Source organism: Salvia hispanica, chromosome 1 (assembly GCF_023119035.1).
Source record: "Salvia hispanica cultivar TCC Black 2014 chromosome 1, UniMelb_Shisp_WGS_1.0, whole genome shotgun sequence".
In the NCBI taxonomy this organism is placed as follows: domain Eukaryota; kingdom Viridiplantae; phylum Streptophyta; class Magnoliopsida; order Lamiales; family Lamiaceae; genus Salvia; species Salvia hispanica.
In genome coordinates, this window is record NC_062965.1 from 36,640,939 (window position 1) to 36,658,955 (window position 18,017).

The following is an 18,017-nucleotide window of genomic DNA, read 5'->3' on the forward strand; positions in this document are numbered from 1 at the left end:
CATAACATCACTTTCAATACTCTCACTTTAATCACAAATTTCACATCATGCTTGGAATTTAAATAATTGCAGTCACATAAAATGATGCTCAAACCGGTATATATATTAAATCGAAAGCTCTTGAAAACTTTAGTTTGAAAGCCCACCTCGATCGTTTAAAGCCTTAACTTGTGTTCCATTCCGTTCTCGAAAAGCGTGCGTGAAGTCACCCATTGATTTAGTGTACTCCGGCCCAATCTTCATTTAATTAATTTGACTCAACCAAATTAACTCCAATCCACCTCCTTACGTGAAAACACATTGCCCAAAACTTTAACATGAATCATTTGGCCCAAACATTTAAATAAAACAAAAGTTCAAGCTTTCTCTCTTTCTCACCTTACGTGAAATACCAAATGGGATTTGAAATCCCTTCTTCTCATTTGAAACACATCTGTTGCCCTTTCTCTCTCGCCCAAATCTCTCTCTCCAGCCGTTTCTCTCTTCGCACATCACCTCAATTCAGCCGCCTTCGTCCACCCACGCTGCACTTCCGCCGCCTCGCATCTTCTCTTTTTTTATCCGCCAGCCCTTCGCTGCGACACCGCCGTCGCTACTGTCTCAACACAGAACCGCTGCCGCCCATGTCGAGACGCAGCAGGATCTGCTGCCTCTTTCTTCGCCGGTGTCCAGCAGATCTCGCCGCCGCTGCCATTCGCACACCGGATGCCGACGTTGCTGCTCCCCCAACCGACATCTCCCTTCATCTTCACCTGTTGTCACCGGCAAAACACAGCACCACCACCGCCAATGTCATACGCAGCAGGAGCTGCTGCTGTTCACGCCGGAAACCGCCGCCGCTGACCGGTCTCCTGTCGCAATCGCTGCTGTCCCAGCTCGCCGTTCAGCCCCGCATCGTCGCACGCAGTCAGCGCCAGTTCAGATTCCCGAACATGTTGGGCTTGTAAATTGAAATGCAACTGAGAATCCTCCTTGCCGATTTTAGACTCACAGAATTCTCTGCTTTCACTCGGATGTTTCCTCTCAATTTGTGAACTATGGAGCAGATTAGGATGTGTATAGAATGGGATATGAAACTGTTGTTTGGAACATGGTGTAAATGAAAATTCTGATAGTGCAGGAGGGGAGAGTAACGCTTGTAACTGCAGAGAATAGTAGAAGACACAGTTCCTCGGAAATTAAAAAGAGAGAGATCGTGGGATTGAGGATGACGTGTATAGTATATATAATCTTAATTCTGTTCCATATATTTAGAGGGTGCTGATTTTGTGGAAACAGATTTGTGAAATATAACGGCAGATTTAGGATAAGCTAATTTGCAGAAAATAATTACGATGAATTGGGGCTAAAAAGAATAAGTGGACTTCCTTAAGAAAAATAATTGGACTTGCAAAAGAATAATTGTATAAGCCTTAATTGTAAAATCATTCTCTCGACAAAAGAAACAAAGGCGGGAAAAAATTTTCAAATGCATAAACGACGTTCTTTCAAGAACAAATAAAAAGGACGAAAAAGTCGGGGTGTTACAATCTACCCATCTTAACAAAAATTTCGTCCCGAAATTTGCTTACGTCCTCGAATATAATATTTCTCCAACATCTTGTCCTCCTAATTCCAAACAGCTTCTTCGTATCGCAAAAAAAAAATTAATAACTGTAATTGAAGGTCCCATCTTCATAATATTCTTGGCATGTCACAAACGTCATTCTCGTAGAATATTTTAATCATCTTGGTGCTTCTCTGCATGCTCTAAAGGTCGTCTCCATCGTGTCGCCACTTTTAGCAAATTACGCAAGATTACACTATACTAAGTTATTTCGCGAGTATGATCTCTTGTCGTTGCATAGCTACGTCGCAGAGCATCATCTCTTCATGTCTCGTACCCTCTTTCGCGTTTGAAACTTCACCTCGTCTTTGGTATCTTTCTCTTCTTGAGACCTTCCTTGTATTCTTTTTGTTCTCATCATTCAAGGAAAAAAAATAATACTCATTAAGCTTGTTTCAACGTTTCGCACCATTCCAAGAAATATAAAAAGTTTCATGGTCCACTGACTTCCATTTTCACCCTCGATCTCCTTGCCTCAATGCCTTCTCAAATTAGGGGTTTGCCAGATTCTCATTCGTTTTTCTTCACTCGGGAAAGTGATAGATTATTTGAACTTAGAACTACGATTCGCGCGTATTCAATCTAGCCTACACCATAAGCACTCTATGTTCGCAACATATTTCATCATCTCATAGATCAACAACTATCACATTTAAAGACATTTATATCTCAAGATAAACAAGTATAACACACAACATATCTCATCCCAAAGCAAAACACTTTTGCATTTCACATCCACATTCAAAACTTTTGAAACAAAATTTTTTTCTCAAACTCTCATACTTTCCAAACAAATTTTCTTTCTTAAACTCTCACACTTTCCTCAAATTTTCTACATCTCACTTTTGTAAAACATCTTATAAATTCACAAGCAAACACAATGTAATAATAATAGTGATTCTATTCGTGCGGAACTGCTCGAATAATACCGAATCGGGTTAAAAGTGGATTGTAGAGTTTTACGTATACAAGCATGATTCTATTCGTGCGAAACTGCTCGAAACATGCTTTTCAGTATACCAAACCAAACAATCTCCCACTTATACTCAAAACATGCTTTCGAGTATACCCACTGCCAAAAACTCTCCCATTTATACTCAAAACAGGTCTTGGTACTAGATATATCGAACTACCATTCATTTCACTAAGTGAAAGAAAAATCTGCTTGGTTGTTCTCTGATTATATCTTTGTCACCATAATGTCTTTGCTGCGTACTTGATCTTTAATTAATTTCATCCCCATATGTGATTGCTTAGCTTAATAAACTCATGTGTCCCTTGAGTTAGCCTTTACTAGAGTAATTCAAAAATAATACTCGTAGGCGTACTCAAACTTACGATTAAAGCTATTAGGAAGATATTCCTAAGGTAAACACATATTCAGAGGATGACTTACTCGATCACTGATTAGTCATAAAACTAAGACAGTGTAACCCCAAGGACATTACATGAATGACTGGTAAACTAGAATATAATTACTAGTCTTTCTCAAGCACTAGGGTATATTCATTACCTCAATCAAAATTCATTTGCCATGGTTAATATGATATATACTTGCTATGCATAAGCACAACTAATATCAAACTAAGTACACATTATAGCATACATGAGACAACTATCTCCAAAACTAGTCTCATAATTCTTGATCTCACTAAGCGTCAAACGACACTTGACTAGAGACAAGACAATTCCATCTTGAGAGGTATAAACCTTTTCATAGAATTTCTAATGCTTAAATGTTCCAAGCAATGTGTCGATATAGGATTCCTAAGAGAATCTCAACATTCTTTCTAGCATCTTAAAAGGACTTAGATGCTAAGAATGTAATTAATTTCTCTTAAATCATTTATCTTAACTGGGTAGACAACTAGTTTCCTACACCAGATGCCAATCTTAGTTGTTTGCAACTTTTGTAGATTTCATCATCGTAGAGTACCAATAATACCATACGTAATGCACTTTCAATTTCCTTGTGCTTACAGCACTGTTAAGGACACAAGTCAAATTCCAAATATTTGACAATTTTGATAAAACACATATACTGTGATTTAGATGCTTGCCTAAGACCACGAAGGTCTATATAAGCTTCCAATCATGCGTTTCTTGCCCTTAATTACATATCCCATTAGAATGTTCTAGTAGATGATTTCCTCAAGACTTCTATTTATAGAAGGCTGTCTTGACAATCATAATACATACATTCTAATTTATGTAATATCTAATAGACAATATGATCGAATAAATCCTGGCACAACGATGGCGAGAAGATAATTCTCTTTGGGCATAACCCATTGTCATTGTCTAGCCATTTTAGATCCATATTTACACTTGCAAAGATACTTGCTCCCACTGACTGACACAGCCTGTAGGTAGTATTACAAGTCTTGTAAAACAGTACCCTTTTTCGATTAATTTTGTTTTGAGAACGAGCGATTGATAGACCTTAAATAAGATGTTGTCTTTGTTTCGAGTGGATGTGAATGAAATTAATGAATGCTTGATCGTGTTGGTTAATCGTGTGGTGAATGTATTCAGCGAGATTGATGTGAGTGTCGTCGGTGAGATTATTTAGGCGTTCTTACTTAGTCACCAAAATACTAAAAATAAAATACTACAATTTAATTAATACTCTAAACTATTAATTTGGGCTTATCTTTCTATCTTCCTTATTTCTAGCTTTTACTTCTTTGGGTTGACCGTTTTGAGAAGCCAAAATATTAAATAATTATTCTACTTCTCCTGCAGTCAAATTTTAGTCAAATAAATCTCTCCAAATCTCATAACCATACGGTTTCTTCCATATCTCCATCTTCCTTAAAAATCTCCAACCAAAACCCATTCTTCTCCTTATAACTTCTTCCACAACGCAGCTTTCTTTTTGTAGCTGCTGTTATTTTCATCTCCTCCACCAAAAAGGTATATTCTTCTCCTCAAATTCATTAATATGAAAACCTCAATTTGTTGACTCAATGGCCAAATTCTTGATATCACAGCATTGAGAGGAGAAAACCGAGAGAGTGTCGGAATTAATTCTTCTTGTTATTCTCTTCTTCTCAAAGGTATAATCTTTCCCTTCAATTTAGTGTATACAACCTTCTGGGTATTAAATTTGAAGAAACCGTGACTCTTTTAATACCTCCTGCTTGTGCAAAATTTTCTCTCAACCAAAGGTATTTTCCTTCTCTTCAATTCCATGTTATAGATGCATACATTCACGGTAGTCCACGAGATCAGATTTGTTGATTTTTCTTCAAAATTTGGTGAACGATTGGTTCTTGATAAAGTTAGAAACTTGAATTTCTTGTTTTCTCTCTTCAATCCAAATTCTTGGAAATACTTTTGCCTGCCCACTAATTATTTAATCGAACACATGGTAAAATCTTAATAAAAGATGTAGAGAGGGAGGTATGGTTGTGTCTCTGTTTTTGGGCGAAAATTGAGAGCTGGAGAGAGAGAGAGTTTCGACTGGTTCTTTTGGTGAAAAGCCGTAGGTGACAGCGGAGAGTATGTATGTAGTACAATTTCTTTGAATTGTTATTTTTTTCTGACTTGGATTAGGGAGTGTACTTATTAAATTCTTTTATATAATAATATTTCTTTTATTCTGTTGTGATGAAGAGTTTGACGGGAGGGTAGGAGTATACTTTGTTATATTATTTTAATTTGTTCTTCCCTTTGTATACATGCGTGTAGGTGGAGGTATTTTGTGATATTAATCCTCATTCCTTTCTTTAATTAATAATAATGTGGAGAAGTGAGTTTTTACGTGTGTTGATTTGTGGTATATAGGTATTAATCATTTTATCTGGTTTTGCTTTTGTCCCTTAAAGTTCAGTGAGGAAGTAGTAATATACATATATATATATACGTGTGTTTGGACAGAGAGTATGTACGTTGGTGGCTGGGAGTATAATATACTTTTTCTTGTTCCATTATTTTACTTGCATATGATTGTTTGAGCTAGAGAATTGTTGCTGTAGGATTTCTGTTTGGCTACGTGATCTAAATTTATGAGTGTGCCATCGGATAGAAGTATAATTTTGTTGATGTTGTTTTGTTTAATTGATGAGGTCGAGATATGAAGGTTGCTAAGAAAAGAGTAAGGGATAATTTGAGCATACACACTTAGGGTACATGCATTGTTAAATTAATTTATTTTGCAAAGTCTGAATTTTGCATATCTTGTTATTTCAAAAAGGGTGAGCTTGTGCACGTTGGTTGCGGTTGGAATAAGAGGTGATTGAGGAGTAAGCTTGTGAGGTGGGCTTTCGTTTTAAATAAGGACTATGTCCTAAATACTATTTTATGTGAAAGGAGGTGAAAATTGTTTGTCTTGCCATGTTTTGTGTTTGAATGAACCTATCTGAAGTGGCTATGCCATGTATGTTTAATCGAATTCGGGTCCCAGTAGGGCCGCAAACCCTGCTCGGACTAGTGTACACCCAGTAGATCGTGCGCTATCTCTTTGGAGTTGGCCGGTCTAGTGACTTGGTTCGTGGCCACGTTCCTTGTCATGTATGTTCAGATATGGTGATGGTGATGTGAATGGAAAATGGTTGCAACCGAAATTTATGTAAAGATGATTTTAGTGACTTGGGTTCTTTTCAATTAAAACCCCCAAGATCACTCGTTATGGCTTGACAAACTGTTTTGGCATGTGTCCACTGAGTGCATCAAGTACTCAGCCCTGCATATTTGTTTTCTTAATGTGCAGATTGAGCGACGACGGGCGTGGAGGATGTTGAGCAAAATTCATGGATTAATTATGTTTGGCTTAATATTGTTGGATATGTCGTGTCTTCATACTCGGCATTTTCCGTGTCTTGAACGCTTCCGCTAAGTGTCTTTTCTTTAGAATTGTTTTAGTATTGAGAACCTAACTCTTTTCAAAATATTCTACTTTCTAGTCTTTATTTCTTAGAATTGGTACTTTGTTGAAATGATACTATGTTGTTTTCTAAGTTATTTCAATTATTTAAATATTTTGGTCAAAGATGTGTGTTTCCCCCTTTCTTCCCCGCTTCTTTAATCATCCCCTAGTCGCGATCAACCGTATTTTCTATCCTTAGAAAATACGGGCGTGACAAAGTGGTATCAGAGCAATTTTTTTTCTTTCCGCTCTGGACCCTAGAGTCTTTTCTGTCTTGATCTAGATTCGTATCCCTAGATCAAAATAAATAAATAAATAGGTAATTGAATAAAAATTTTAAAAGTGTCAAAGGCTCAACATCCGACCGTCGCCGCTCAACCTGAAATGAGGTAAATGTTTTGGAAATGGAAATTGATTAGTTGTGCATGGTGAGATTCGGTTGGCAGAAATATTTATGTTGTGGAAAAATTGGTGAAAATTTTGGAGATATTTGAACTTTAAGTGAAAGCATGCCAGTTCTTTTCTTTTGAGATTTGAGGAGTATGATGTTGTTATATGTTGAGATATCTAGTGATAATATTTGTTTACGCTTGATTATGTGGTCTATATGTAATAATTTGAGTGATGACTCGTGGATATCGAAGGATAATATTGTGAACTTTGTGTGTGATTGCGGACTATTTTGAGATGTACGTTGGGAATGACGATATAGATTCTAGTGGTATGTAATAACTCAATTTTTTCGTCTTTTTTTTGAGCAAATGAATGAACATGGAACATTGAACCACAGTGAATCTCTAATACCAAAGGATATAAAATAAAAAAAAAAAAATAGAAAAGTAAATATAAATGTTTGAAAATTGTGATTGGAGGTCGAGTGACGATAATTAGCGTTACCTGGGCATATATACCATTTTCTTTTTACTTTTGTACTCACTTCGAATTTACGTTGGGAAACCCTACCCTTCGCATAGATGGCGAGTAGGATTCGAACCCCACGAAGGAGTGACCCACCGGAGGCACAACAAAAACTTAAAGCATATCGAGTCTATCGGAAAAAAGACAACGTACCAATGCTAGAGTTTGTCGCACGTTTCGACACCCTTTGGAAGGCTGTTCATGAGTTTGGGGTGACGGAGCTTGATGGTATAGAGAAGTTGATTGAGCTACTCCCAAATAGTTGGAAGGAATGGGCCACAACGACATCAAAGCGTTACACATGGTACCAGGACGAAAGTGATGACATGAAGGGAGACTTGAAAGGCTTCCGAAAGGCTATATATTGCGCCTTAGTTGATTCTGAAGATGATCTACCCCCGCAGCCTGCGGATGAGGAATTTGAGGATAAGCAAATGATAGTGCATGAGGCCGAGGCGGAGAACAGAAACGAAGGAGAATTAGGGATGGTCCCGGGGTACGAGGAAGACTACGAAGAGGACCCCGAAGAGGAACCCGAGGAGGACCTTGGAGGGAACCCCATAGAAGATTCCGATGAAGACCCAGAGGAAGGACCCATGGAGGAAGATGATTAAGTAGTTGCGTTAGATCCTTTAAGTAGTTTAATGTTATCTTTTTCTTTATCGAACTTAGTAGTAATCTTCTTTATTCCTATTGGTTTTTGATGCGAAGTCCTCAGTGAGACAATTGTTTATTCTTTGATCCTAGTTATGAGAAGTTAGAATTTGATACCTCTTATACGTGCTACCTAACTGTTATACATGAAAAAAAAAATATATGAGGAGATTTATGAGAAAGTGGTGATTTATGGATAAAAGGAATTGTAATAATTATGTGTCTTGAAGCAGAATGCCGCCGAGACGTGGTCCACGAGCAAGGCGCAATGCGAGGGAACAAACCGAAGAGAGTGTTGGGAACCAAACCCCGCCACCACCACCACCACCGCCTCCACCACCACCACCCCCACCTCAGCCAAAACGATACATCGAGACTTTCATGAGCCAAAAACCCCCACAGTTTGATGGACTGGGAGAGCCATCAACGGTAGAGACTTGGATACGCGCTCTCGAGCGTATATTCGAGTTTATGGAGAGCACCGATAAGGAACGACTCGCTTGTGTGAAATTTCAACTAACTGGGCCCGCCGATTACTGGTGGGATACCAAGCTAAGGACCATGGACCCTGCACGCCGTGAAGCGCTGACATGGGAAGGATTCAAGGAGGAGTTGAACAATAAGTACGTCCCCATGAGTTATAGGCGAGCAAAAGTAGAGGAATTTCATACCCTCAAGCAAGGACGCATGACTGTGACAGAGTACGACCGGGCCCTTTGTGAATTGACCCGATATGCGCCTGAGTTAGTAGACACGGATGCGAAGATGGCGGAAAAATTTCGTGCTGGGCTCAGACACGATATAAGAGCAGCTGTGGCTAGCCGTAGAGGAATCACATACTCGGAGGTTTTGAGTTGCGCCTTAGACGTTGAAGAGGCGCTGCCCAAGGATAGGACAATTGTGAAAACTACATCACCTCCACCACCTCATCAACAAAATTTCAGAGACAAGAGGAAGTGGGAGGGAGATCGAGCTCCATACGATAATAAGAGACAACAATATATGAGAAACCCACCACAATATGGAAGTAGGAATGCTCCCTATCAGAGGGGTGACTTTCGGCCTAGGGCCCCTCACTGTGTTAGTTGTCTCAAGAACCATTTTGGAGTATGCAGAGAGAAGAGCAATAAATGCTACACTTGCGGTGGAAATGGTCATTTTTCTAGAGAGTGTCCGAATAGGAACGTGGGAATGGGAGCAAGGCATAATAATCAAGGGTTCCGTCCGCAACAGAGGGCACTACAAGTCGAGCCAAGAGGATACTTACCCGCCCCGCAGCAGCAGCAACAACAACGTCGTCAAGGACTTCCCACTCAAGCAAGGGCATATGCTTTAAAGGGAAAACAACCGATGATTGGGCAAGGAAGTAAGGAGCAAGGAAACTTGGCAGGTATGGGCACACTCCTCAACATGCCTATTATTGTTTTGTTCGATACGGGTGCATCGCATTCTTTTATTTCAGCGTCATGTGTGGATACATTAGAACTGCCTACCAATAAAACTGAACATAGAATGAGTGTGACTTCACCAGTAGGAGGAACTGTAGATATTTCACAAACTTGCTCGAATGTTGAACTTACTATGGGAGAACTTAAGTTAGTTGCACATAATTTGCAAGTTATGTCGATGGGGAGTATAGATATAATTTTGGGTATGGATTGGTTAGCCGAGAATCATGTTACCATTCGCTGCAACGAGAGAGAGATCTTTTTCCAAACCCCGGGAAAGGAGCCTACTATATTTTATGGGATTTCTATGAATCGACGCAAGTCCATAATTTCTGCGCTTCAAGCAACTACTATGATGAGGAAAGGATGTCCAGCGTATCTCGTCTATCTTAATGGAGAGGAGAAGCAAGAAAGAAGAATAGAAGATGTGGCGGTAGTGAAAGAGTTCCCAGACGTTTTCCCTAATGCTTTGCCAGGACCACCTCCCGATAGACAGTTGGAGTTTACAATTGATTTGGAGCCGGGATCAGCACCGATATCTAAGGCACCATACCGGATGGCGCCTAAGGAATTGGAAGAGCTTAAGATACAACTGCAAGAGTTGCTCGACTTGGGTTTCATTAGACCCAGTGTGTCGCCGTGGGGAGCGCCAGTGTTGTTCGTGAAGAAGAAGGACGGAACATTGAGGATGTGCATCGATTATCGAGAGTTGAACAAGTTGACACTCAAGAATAAGTACCCGCTGCCGAGGATAGATGATTTGTTCGATCAACTTCGTGGAGCTGGAGTGTTCTCGAAAATGGATTTGAGATCGGGATACCATCAACTGAGAGTCCGACGAGAAGACGTACCCAAGACTGCTTTCCGAACTAGATACGGCCATTATGAGTTTATAGTGATGCCTTTCGGATTAACAAATGCCCCGGCTGTATTTATGGACCTTATGAATCGTGTGTTCCATCCATATTTGGACAAGTTCGTCCTAGTTTTCATAGATGATGTACTTATCTACTCAAAGAACGAGGAGGAACATGAAGAACATTTGAGGACCACCTTGGAGACGCTAAGGGCCGAGAAACTCTATGCTAAGTTCAGCAAGTGCGAGTTTTGGCTTAAGGAAGTGAATTTCCTTGGACACATAGTGACCGCGGATGGAATTCGAGTGGACCCTGCAAAGGTGGAAGCTGTACAACAATGGAAGTCACCGACTACACCAAATGAGATTCGAAGTTTCTTAGGACTGGCGGGATATTATCGGAGATTCATCGAGGGATTTTCAAAGATAGCAAGGCCAATGACTCAACAATTGAAGAAGGGAGTCAAAGTGAATTGGACACCGGAATGTGAGGCGAGTTTCCAGTTGTTGAAGAAGAAGTTGACCACCGCACCGATTCTCGCTGTGCCAGAGCCCGACACTAACTATGTGGTGTATACTGATGCATCGAAGGTTGGACTGGGATGTGTACTTATGCAGAATGGGAAAGTGATTGCGTATGCATCAAGGCAATTGAGGCCACATGAGTTGAACTACCCGACGCATGACTTGGAGTTGGCAGCAGTTGTACATGCCTTGAAGATTTGGAGACATCATCTTTATGGAGTTCGCTGTGAGATATACACGGACCACAAAAGCCTCAAGTACTTCTTCGAACAGAAGGATTTGAACATGCGCCAACGTAGATGGCTCGAGTTAGTGAAGGATTACGATTGTAGCATAAACTACCACCCAGGAAAGGCGAACGTAGTGGCTGATGCTCTAAGTAGAAAGTCTCAACCTCAATTAGCCACTTTTCTCACAAATGAAGAGCACTTGATACGAGAGTTCAGTAGGATGCGATTGGAAGTCGTGAGGGCGCCCGAGACAGTGCAAGGAAGGATCGCCACCTTGGTGATGGAACCTGACCTAAGAGCTAGAATTGTCGAGGCTCAAAGACGCGATACTTTACTAGAGAAAATCCGTTCGGGAGCGAGGGCAGGAGAGCAAGAAAATTTTCACGAGGAGGCGGATAATGCCCTCACCTACAAGGGAAGGTTGTGTGTGCCTAAAGACGAAGGACTTAGAAATGAAATCATGAGGGAAGCGCATGAAACACCATATACTGCGCATCCGGGGAGTACCAAGATGTATCAAGATTTGAAGAGACAGTTTTGGTGGAATGGCATGAAAAAGCATGTTGCGGCATTTGTGGAGAGGTGTCTAGCATGTCAACAAGTGAAAGCCCTACATCAACGACCCTATGGAAGACTGCAACCACTTGAGATTCCGGAATGGAAATGGGAGCACATCGCAATGGACTTCGTGACAGGATTACCGAGATCTCAACGAGGAAACACGGTTATTTGGGTGATTATTGATCGTCTCACCAAATCTTCCCACTTTGTGCCGATTCGTGATACTTATGGAGCTAATAAGTTGTCTAAGATGTATGTGCGAGAGATCATACGCTTACATGGAGTACCGGTGACTATTACATGTGATCGTGATTCGAAATTTACATCTAGATTTTGGATGAGCCTGCAGCGAGAGTTAGGCACCAAGTTGAATTTCAGTACTGCATTCCACCCGCAGACTGATGGACAAACAGAGAGGACGATACAGACTTTGGAGGACATGTTGAGAGCTGTAGTGCTAGATCGAGGAGTAGGTTGGGAGGAAGTATTGCCACTAATAGAGTTCGCTTACAACAATAGTTATCAGGCGACTATTAACATGGCCCCGTATGAGGCATTGTATGGGAAGAAATGTAGATCTCCACTTTATTGGGATGAAGTGGGTGAGAGAAGAGTCCTTGGACCCGATTCTGTGGAAGAAATGATAGAGATTGTTCGACAAATCCGTGAGAGGATCAAGGAAGCTCAGGATCGACAGAAATCATATGCTGATGTTCGAAGAACCGATCTACAGTTCGAAACTGGTGATAAAGTCTTTCTAAAAGTAGCTCCGTCTAAAGGGATAACTCGGTTCGGTGTGAAGGGCAAGTTGAGACCACGATTTATTGGACCATATGAGATTCTTGATAGAGTAGGTCCCGTAGCGTATAGATTGGCGTTACCACCATGCTTTGGGAATGTGCACGACGTCTTCCATGTGTCACAATTGAGGAAGTATGTGTTCGACCCTAGCCACATAATTCATCAAGAGGAGATGATGATCTTGAATCCAAATTTGAGTTATGAAGAGAAGCCTGAAGCTATTCTAGATCGGAAGGTGCAAGAGTTGAGAAACAAGTCTATTGCTTCAGTGAAGGTTCGGTGGAGAAATCATGGTGTTGAGGAAGCTACGTGGGAGCTAGAAGACAAGATGAAGGAGAAGTACCCGGAACTGTTCGAATAATCTAAGCAAATTTCGGGACGAAATTTTTGTGAAGGTGGGTAGATTGTAACACCCGTCTTTTTAGTACCTTTTCACGTTGAATTTTGTTTTGAGAACGAGCGAGTGATAGACCTTGATTAAAATACTGTCTTTGTTTTGACTAGTTGCGAATGGAAATAGTGGATGCTTGTTTTGGTCATTGATTAATTATGTGGTGAAAATAAACGATGAGTGTGACGTGAGAGTCATCGGTGGAAAATTGTGCGTCCGTCTATGTACTTGGAATAACACTAAAGTACTTTAAAGAAAACACCACAATTTAATTAATATTCTCTAAATCAAATATTTGGGCATATCACTTTTATCTCTCTTATTCTAGCATTTTATTCTACTCCGTAGTAGTAGAATACTAATTAATTATTCTACTCCGCAGTCAAATTTTTGGTCAAAATATTTCTCCCAATTCCATCACCCAACGGTTTCTTCCATATCTCCACCTCCCTTGAAAATCTCCAACCAAAATCCATTCTTCTCCTTATAAATTTCTCCACAACGCAGCTTCATTTTGTATCTGCCGTTATATTCTTCCTCCCATCAAAAAGCTTGAAATCTAGAGTGCTGTGATCTCAATTCCTCCCAATTGCTACAAGTTCTGCTTCTTTCCAAAGGTATAATCTTTCCCTTCAATCCAGTGTTTACAACTTTCTGGATATTAAATCCATAGCACCATTTATGCCTTGTCACAGTTGAAAGGAAGAACAAAATCGAGCAGCCTGCAAATCCCAATTTGTTCTTCTCATTTCAAAGTTGAAGGAGAAAGCAAGAGAGTTGTGATTTTCTTCAATACCTTCTCTTCTGCAAATTTTGCTTCTTCGGGAAGGTATATCCACAATTTTTGAAAGTCTCTGCATTCAATTCCAAGACATACTTTCATACATACACTTTAGTTCACTGGCCGAATCTGGAATAATTTATTTTGAAAATGTCTGCAACTTGTTGAATGATACTCCTTTTGAAAGGTTCGATCTTTAAAGCTTTAGAAGCTGCCTTTTGTTTCTCTTCGATGTCAAATTCTGAAAATTTCTTGCCTGCCCAATAATTTTTGAATTGAACAAATGAGAAAAATTAATGTAAAAGTTTAGAATGAGAAAAAGGAATGGGACTTATCTGGCGCTGCTCGGCGACGGAGAGGCTGGACGGCAGCGGCGGGAGTGACGAACGGAAACGACAATAGTGATTAGTGAGAGAGGGGGATGAGATTGTGCATTGATTTGGGATCTGTAGCTTTGTTTTGATACTTAAAATTGGAGATAGGAATCAGGATTTAGGTTCTGCTTGAACGAGAATATGAGAATGAGCTTGTTGTGAGTGGTGAGTTACAGAGAGAATCTGAGTTTTTGCTAAAACAGAGATAGAGTTGAGAGATATGATACGTGTTGGTGGCAGGGAGTAAGATAGTACTGTATTAAATTTTGTTCTTATTGAATATAGTTGTTTGAGGGAGGATATGTGATTTTTAAATCAAAGTGGTATTGAGGGGGGTATATATATATATGTATATATACACACGTGTATTGGATTAGGGAGTATACTTTGGTATATTATTTTAAATTGTTCTTTCTTGTTATATATATACGTGGTGGCTGGGCAGTATACATACAATACCTATTTTATTTCCTTTACTTTGTTTTACAATGTGGTGGAATGGGAAGCAGATACGTGTAAGGATGAGGGAGTATGTAAATATTATTTTACCTTAGTTAATTTGCTACTTTATTATTAAATTAAATACTAAAGTTTAAGTGGACTACTTTAGTTTAGTTATATGCTTGAAGCAGTAGATGGATTTTGTTCTAGGCAGATTAGTTCTCGACGATTTTACTTAAGGAAAGAGTTTAATTTTGGGCTATGTGATTTAAATTCGTGAGTGTCCCTTGTACATGAGATTAAAGCCGACGGATGAGAGTATAATTTTAGTGATGTTGTTTTGTTTGATTGATTATATGAAAGTTCTTGATGGAGAGGATGAATGAATAATTTGACCACACACACTTAGGATGCATGCATTGTTAAATTAATTTATTTTGCAAAGTCTGAATTTTGCATATCTTGTTATTTCAAAAAGGGTGAGCTTGTGCACGTTGGTTGCGGTTGGAATAAGAGGTGATTGAGGAGTAAGCTTGTGAGGTGGGCTTTCGTTTTAAATAAGGACTATGTCCTAAATACTATTTTTATGTGAAAGGAGGTGAAAATTGTTTGTCTTGCCATGTTTTGTGTTTGAATGAACCTATCTGAAGTGGCTATGCCATGTATGTTTAATCGAATTCGGGTCCCAGTAGGGCCGCAAACCCTGCTCGGACTAGTGTACACCCAGTAGATCGTGCGCTATCTCTTTGGAGTTGGCCGGTCTAGTGACTTGGTTCGTGGCCACGTTCCTTGTCATGTATGTTCAGATATGGTGATGGTGATGTGGATGGAAAATGGTTGCAACCGAATTTTATGTAAAGATGATTTTAGTGACTTGGGTTCTTTTCAATTAAAACCCCCAAGATCACTCGTTATGGCTTGACAAACTGATTTGGCATGTGTCCACTGAGTGCATCAAGTACTCAGCCCTGCATATTTGTTTTTCTTAATGTGCAGATTGAGCGACGACGGGCGTGGAGGATGTTGAGCAGAATTCATGGATTATTTATGTTTGGCTTAATATTGTTGGATGTGTCGTGTCTTCATACTCGGCATTTTCCGTGTCTTGAACGCTTCCGCTAGGTGTCTTTTCTTCAAAATTGTTTAGTATTGAGAACCTAACTCTTTTCAAAATTGTCTACTTTCTAGTCTTTAAATTCTTAGAATTGGTACTTGTTGAAATGATACTATGTTGTTTCCTACGTTATTTCAATTATTTAAATATTTTGGTCAAAGATGTGTGTTTCCCCTTTCTTCCCCGCTTCTTTAATCATCCCCTAGTCGTGATCAACCGTGTTTACTATCCTTAGAAAATACGGGCGTGACAATTAAAGTGTAGTGGAATTTCTTCCACTACACACATCTCTTCATTTTCCCTATATATTTTTAACCTATGCCCATTGACGAGAAAAGGTTCAGAGTTAGGGACACTCCCTGAAATCTCGACCGCTCCATTAGCACGTAGTGCAGTGATAATGTAAGGTCCTGCCCATTTTGACTTGAGTTTCCCAGGCATTAGCTTCAATCTCGACTGGAGGAGTAGTACTTTCTGACCACTTGGAGATTCTTGGTTCTCAGATTTTTGTCGTGCCACATCTTTGTTTTCTCCTTGTACCACATGGCTGAGTCAAACGACTCCAATCTGAGTTCTTCCAGCTCTTGTAGCTGCAGCTTCCTTTCCTCTTCACAGGCCCTGGCATCCATGTTAACTTGCTGAACTGCCCAGTACGCTCGGTGCTCAATTCCCACCGGCAAGTGGCACATCTTCCCAAAGACGGTGCGATATGGGGGCATCCCGATAGGCGTTTTGTAGGCTGTCCGATCCGCCCACAGAGCATCCTCCAACCTTGTGCTCCAATCTTTTCTAGAGGGGTTGACTGTCTTCTCTAAGATGCTCTTTATTTCCCTGTTTGAGATCTCTGCTTCGACCGTTCGATTGAAGAAGTGAGTCCCTTGATCGGAGATGATTGCCCTCGGTATCCCAAATCGGCTGAATATATGACTCTTGAGGAATTTGGTGACTTCTTTAGATTCACAAGTGCTCGTGGCCTTAGCTTCTATGACCCATGAAGTCCATGCCCCAGATGTCGAACACTTCACAAACAATCACTGGAACTTGTGGCATTTCATCCCTTGCTGAGATCCCACCAGTCAGTTGGCAATAGTCACAGCCTTTACAGAACTCGTATGCATCTCTGTTCAGGGTCGGCCAGTAGAATCCGCTATCCAGCACTTTTCTGGCAGTCTTCCTTGGCCCGAAATGTCCTCCACATGCCAAGAAGTGGCAATGTATTAGCACATCCCGTTGCTCCCAGTCAGGAACACATCTCCTTATAACTTGATCGGTTCCCGCCTTCCACGAGTATGGGTCGTCCCAGAAATAATACTTTGCTTCACTCTTGATCTTCATCCCCTGAGCCTTTGTCACGTTTGGCACCATTGGTAGCTCTCCCGTCACTAGGTAGTTGGCCAAGTCCACATACCAGGGTTCCTGTCCCACTTTCTCCTTGCCCTTGGTTGTCGCGTCCTGCCCAGTGAGCCTCATTACTTCTTCCTAGTCGATCTTCCTTGCGGAGAAAATCACTTCACACAAATGCTCTTCCGGGAATCGATCTCTCACATCCTCACTGTTCCCTTCTTGTACTATTCTGCTCAAGTGGTCCGCTACTTTGTTTTCAACCCCCTTTTTGTCTTCTACTTCCCAATCAAATTCTTGTAAAAGCAGCACCCATCTGATCAGTCGGGGTTTTGACTCCTTCTTGGTAATGAGATACTTAATTGCCGCATGATCAGTATAGACAATGACCTTGGATCCTAGTAGGTACTGCCTGAACTTTTCGAATGAATAGACAACAACCAACATCTCCTTCTCGGTGGTGTCATAGTTCCGTTGGGCTTGATTCAAGGTCTTAGATGCATAGAATATCACGTACCTCTTCCCATCAATCTTCTGACCTAGTACGGCCCCCACGGCATAGTCACTAGCATCGCACATCACCTCGAAGGGGTGATCCCAGTTAGGAGCTTGAATGATCGGTGCAGAGATCAATTTTTCCTTAAGAAGGTTGAAAGCAGCCTTGCAATGATCATCGAAAACGAACTCCACCTCGTTCTGGAGAAGTCTGGTAAGGGGTTGGGCGATCTTGGTGAAATCCTTGATAAATCTTCGATAAAATCCGGCATGGCCCAGAAAACCTCTTATTCCCTTCTGATCAGTAGGGAAGGGTAGTTTGGATATGACATCCACCTTGGCTTGATCCACCTAGATTCCCTTTTCTGACACCACGTGTCCTAAGACGATTCCTTCTGTAACCATAAAGTTGCATTTCTCAAAATTTAAAACCAGACTCTTCGCTTGGCACCTTTCCAGCACCACATCCAAATGTTGCAAGCACGAGTCGAAAGAGTCTTCGTAGACAGTGAAATCATCCATGAAGATCTCTATGCAGCCTTCAATCAAATCCGAGAATATGCTCATCATACACCGTTGGAAAGTACCGGGGGCGTTGCATAGGCCGAATG

At 40.6% G+C, this 18,017-nt stretch overlaps 1 protein-coding gene and 1 long non-coding RNA gene across 4 annotated transcripts; both read left to right on the forward strand.

Annotated features, from left to right (window-relative positions):
- Window positions 1–4,384: 4,384 nt before the first annotated feature.
- On the forward strand, window positions 4,385–6,571 carry LOC125202626. The gene is made up of 4 exons (XR_007173137.1): window positions 4,385–4,522; window positions 4,600–4,776; window positions 5,805–5,866; window positions 6,321–6,571. It is a non-coding gene; the product is annotated as an uncharacterized LOC125202626 (long non-coding RNA).
- Window positions 6,572–6,894: 323 nt separating this feature from the next.
- LOC125202794 lies at window positions 6,895–15,631 on the forward strand. 3 transcript variants are annotated; one of them, XR_007173191.1, is made up of 4 exons: window positions 13,390–13,477; window positions 13,556–13,689; window positions 14,935–14,996; window positions 15,453–15,631. XR_007173191.1 is itself a non-coding variant. In XM_048101266.1 (2 exons), exons 1-2 carry the CDS (start codon window positions 8,283–8,285, stop codon window positions 15,455–15,457), a joined length of 1,161 nt encoding a protein of 386 aa, XP_047957223.1. In that variant the 5' UTR covers window positions 6,895–8,282; the 3' UTR covers window positions 15,458–15,631. The 3 variants fall into 3 exon arrangements, 1 of the variants encoding a protein (XP_047957223.1); XR_007173192.1 differs by lacking the exon at window positions 14,935–14,996; XM_048101266.1 differs by lacking the exons at window positions 13,390–13,477; window positions 13,556–13,689; window positions 14,935–14,996 and adding an exon at window positions 6,895–9,438.
- The last annotated feature ends 2,386 nt before the right edge of the window (window positions 15,632–18,017 follow it).

Coding starts and splice junctions, on each gene's coding strand:
- LOC125202794 (XM_048101266.1), top strand. CDS start 8,283: ATGCCGCCGAGACGTGGTCCACGAGCAAGGCGCAATGCGAGGGAACAA.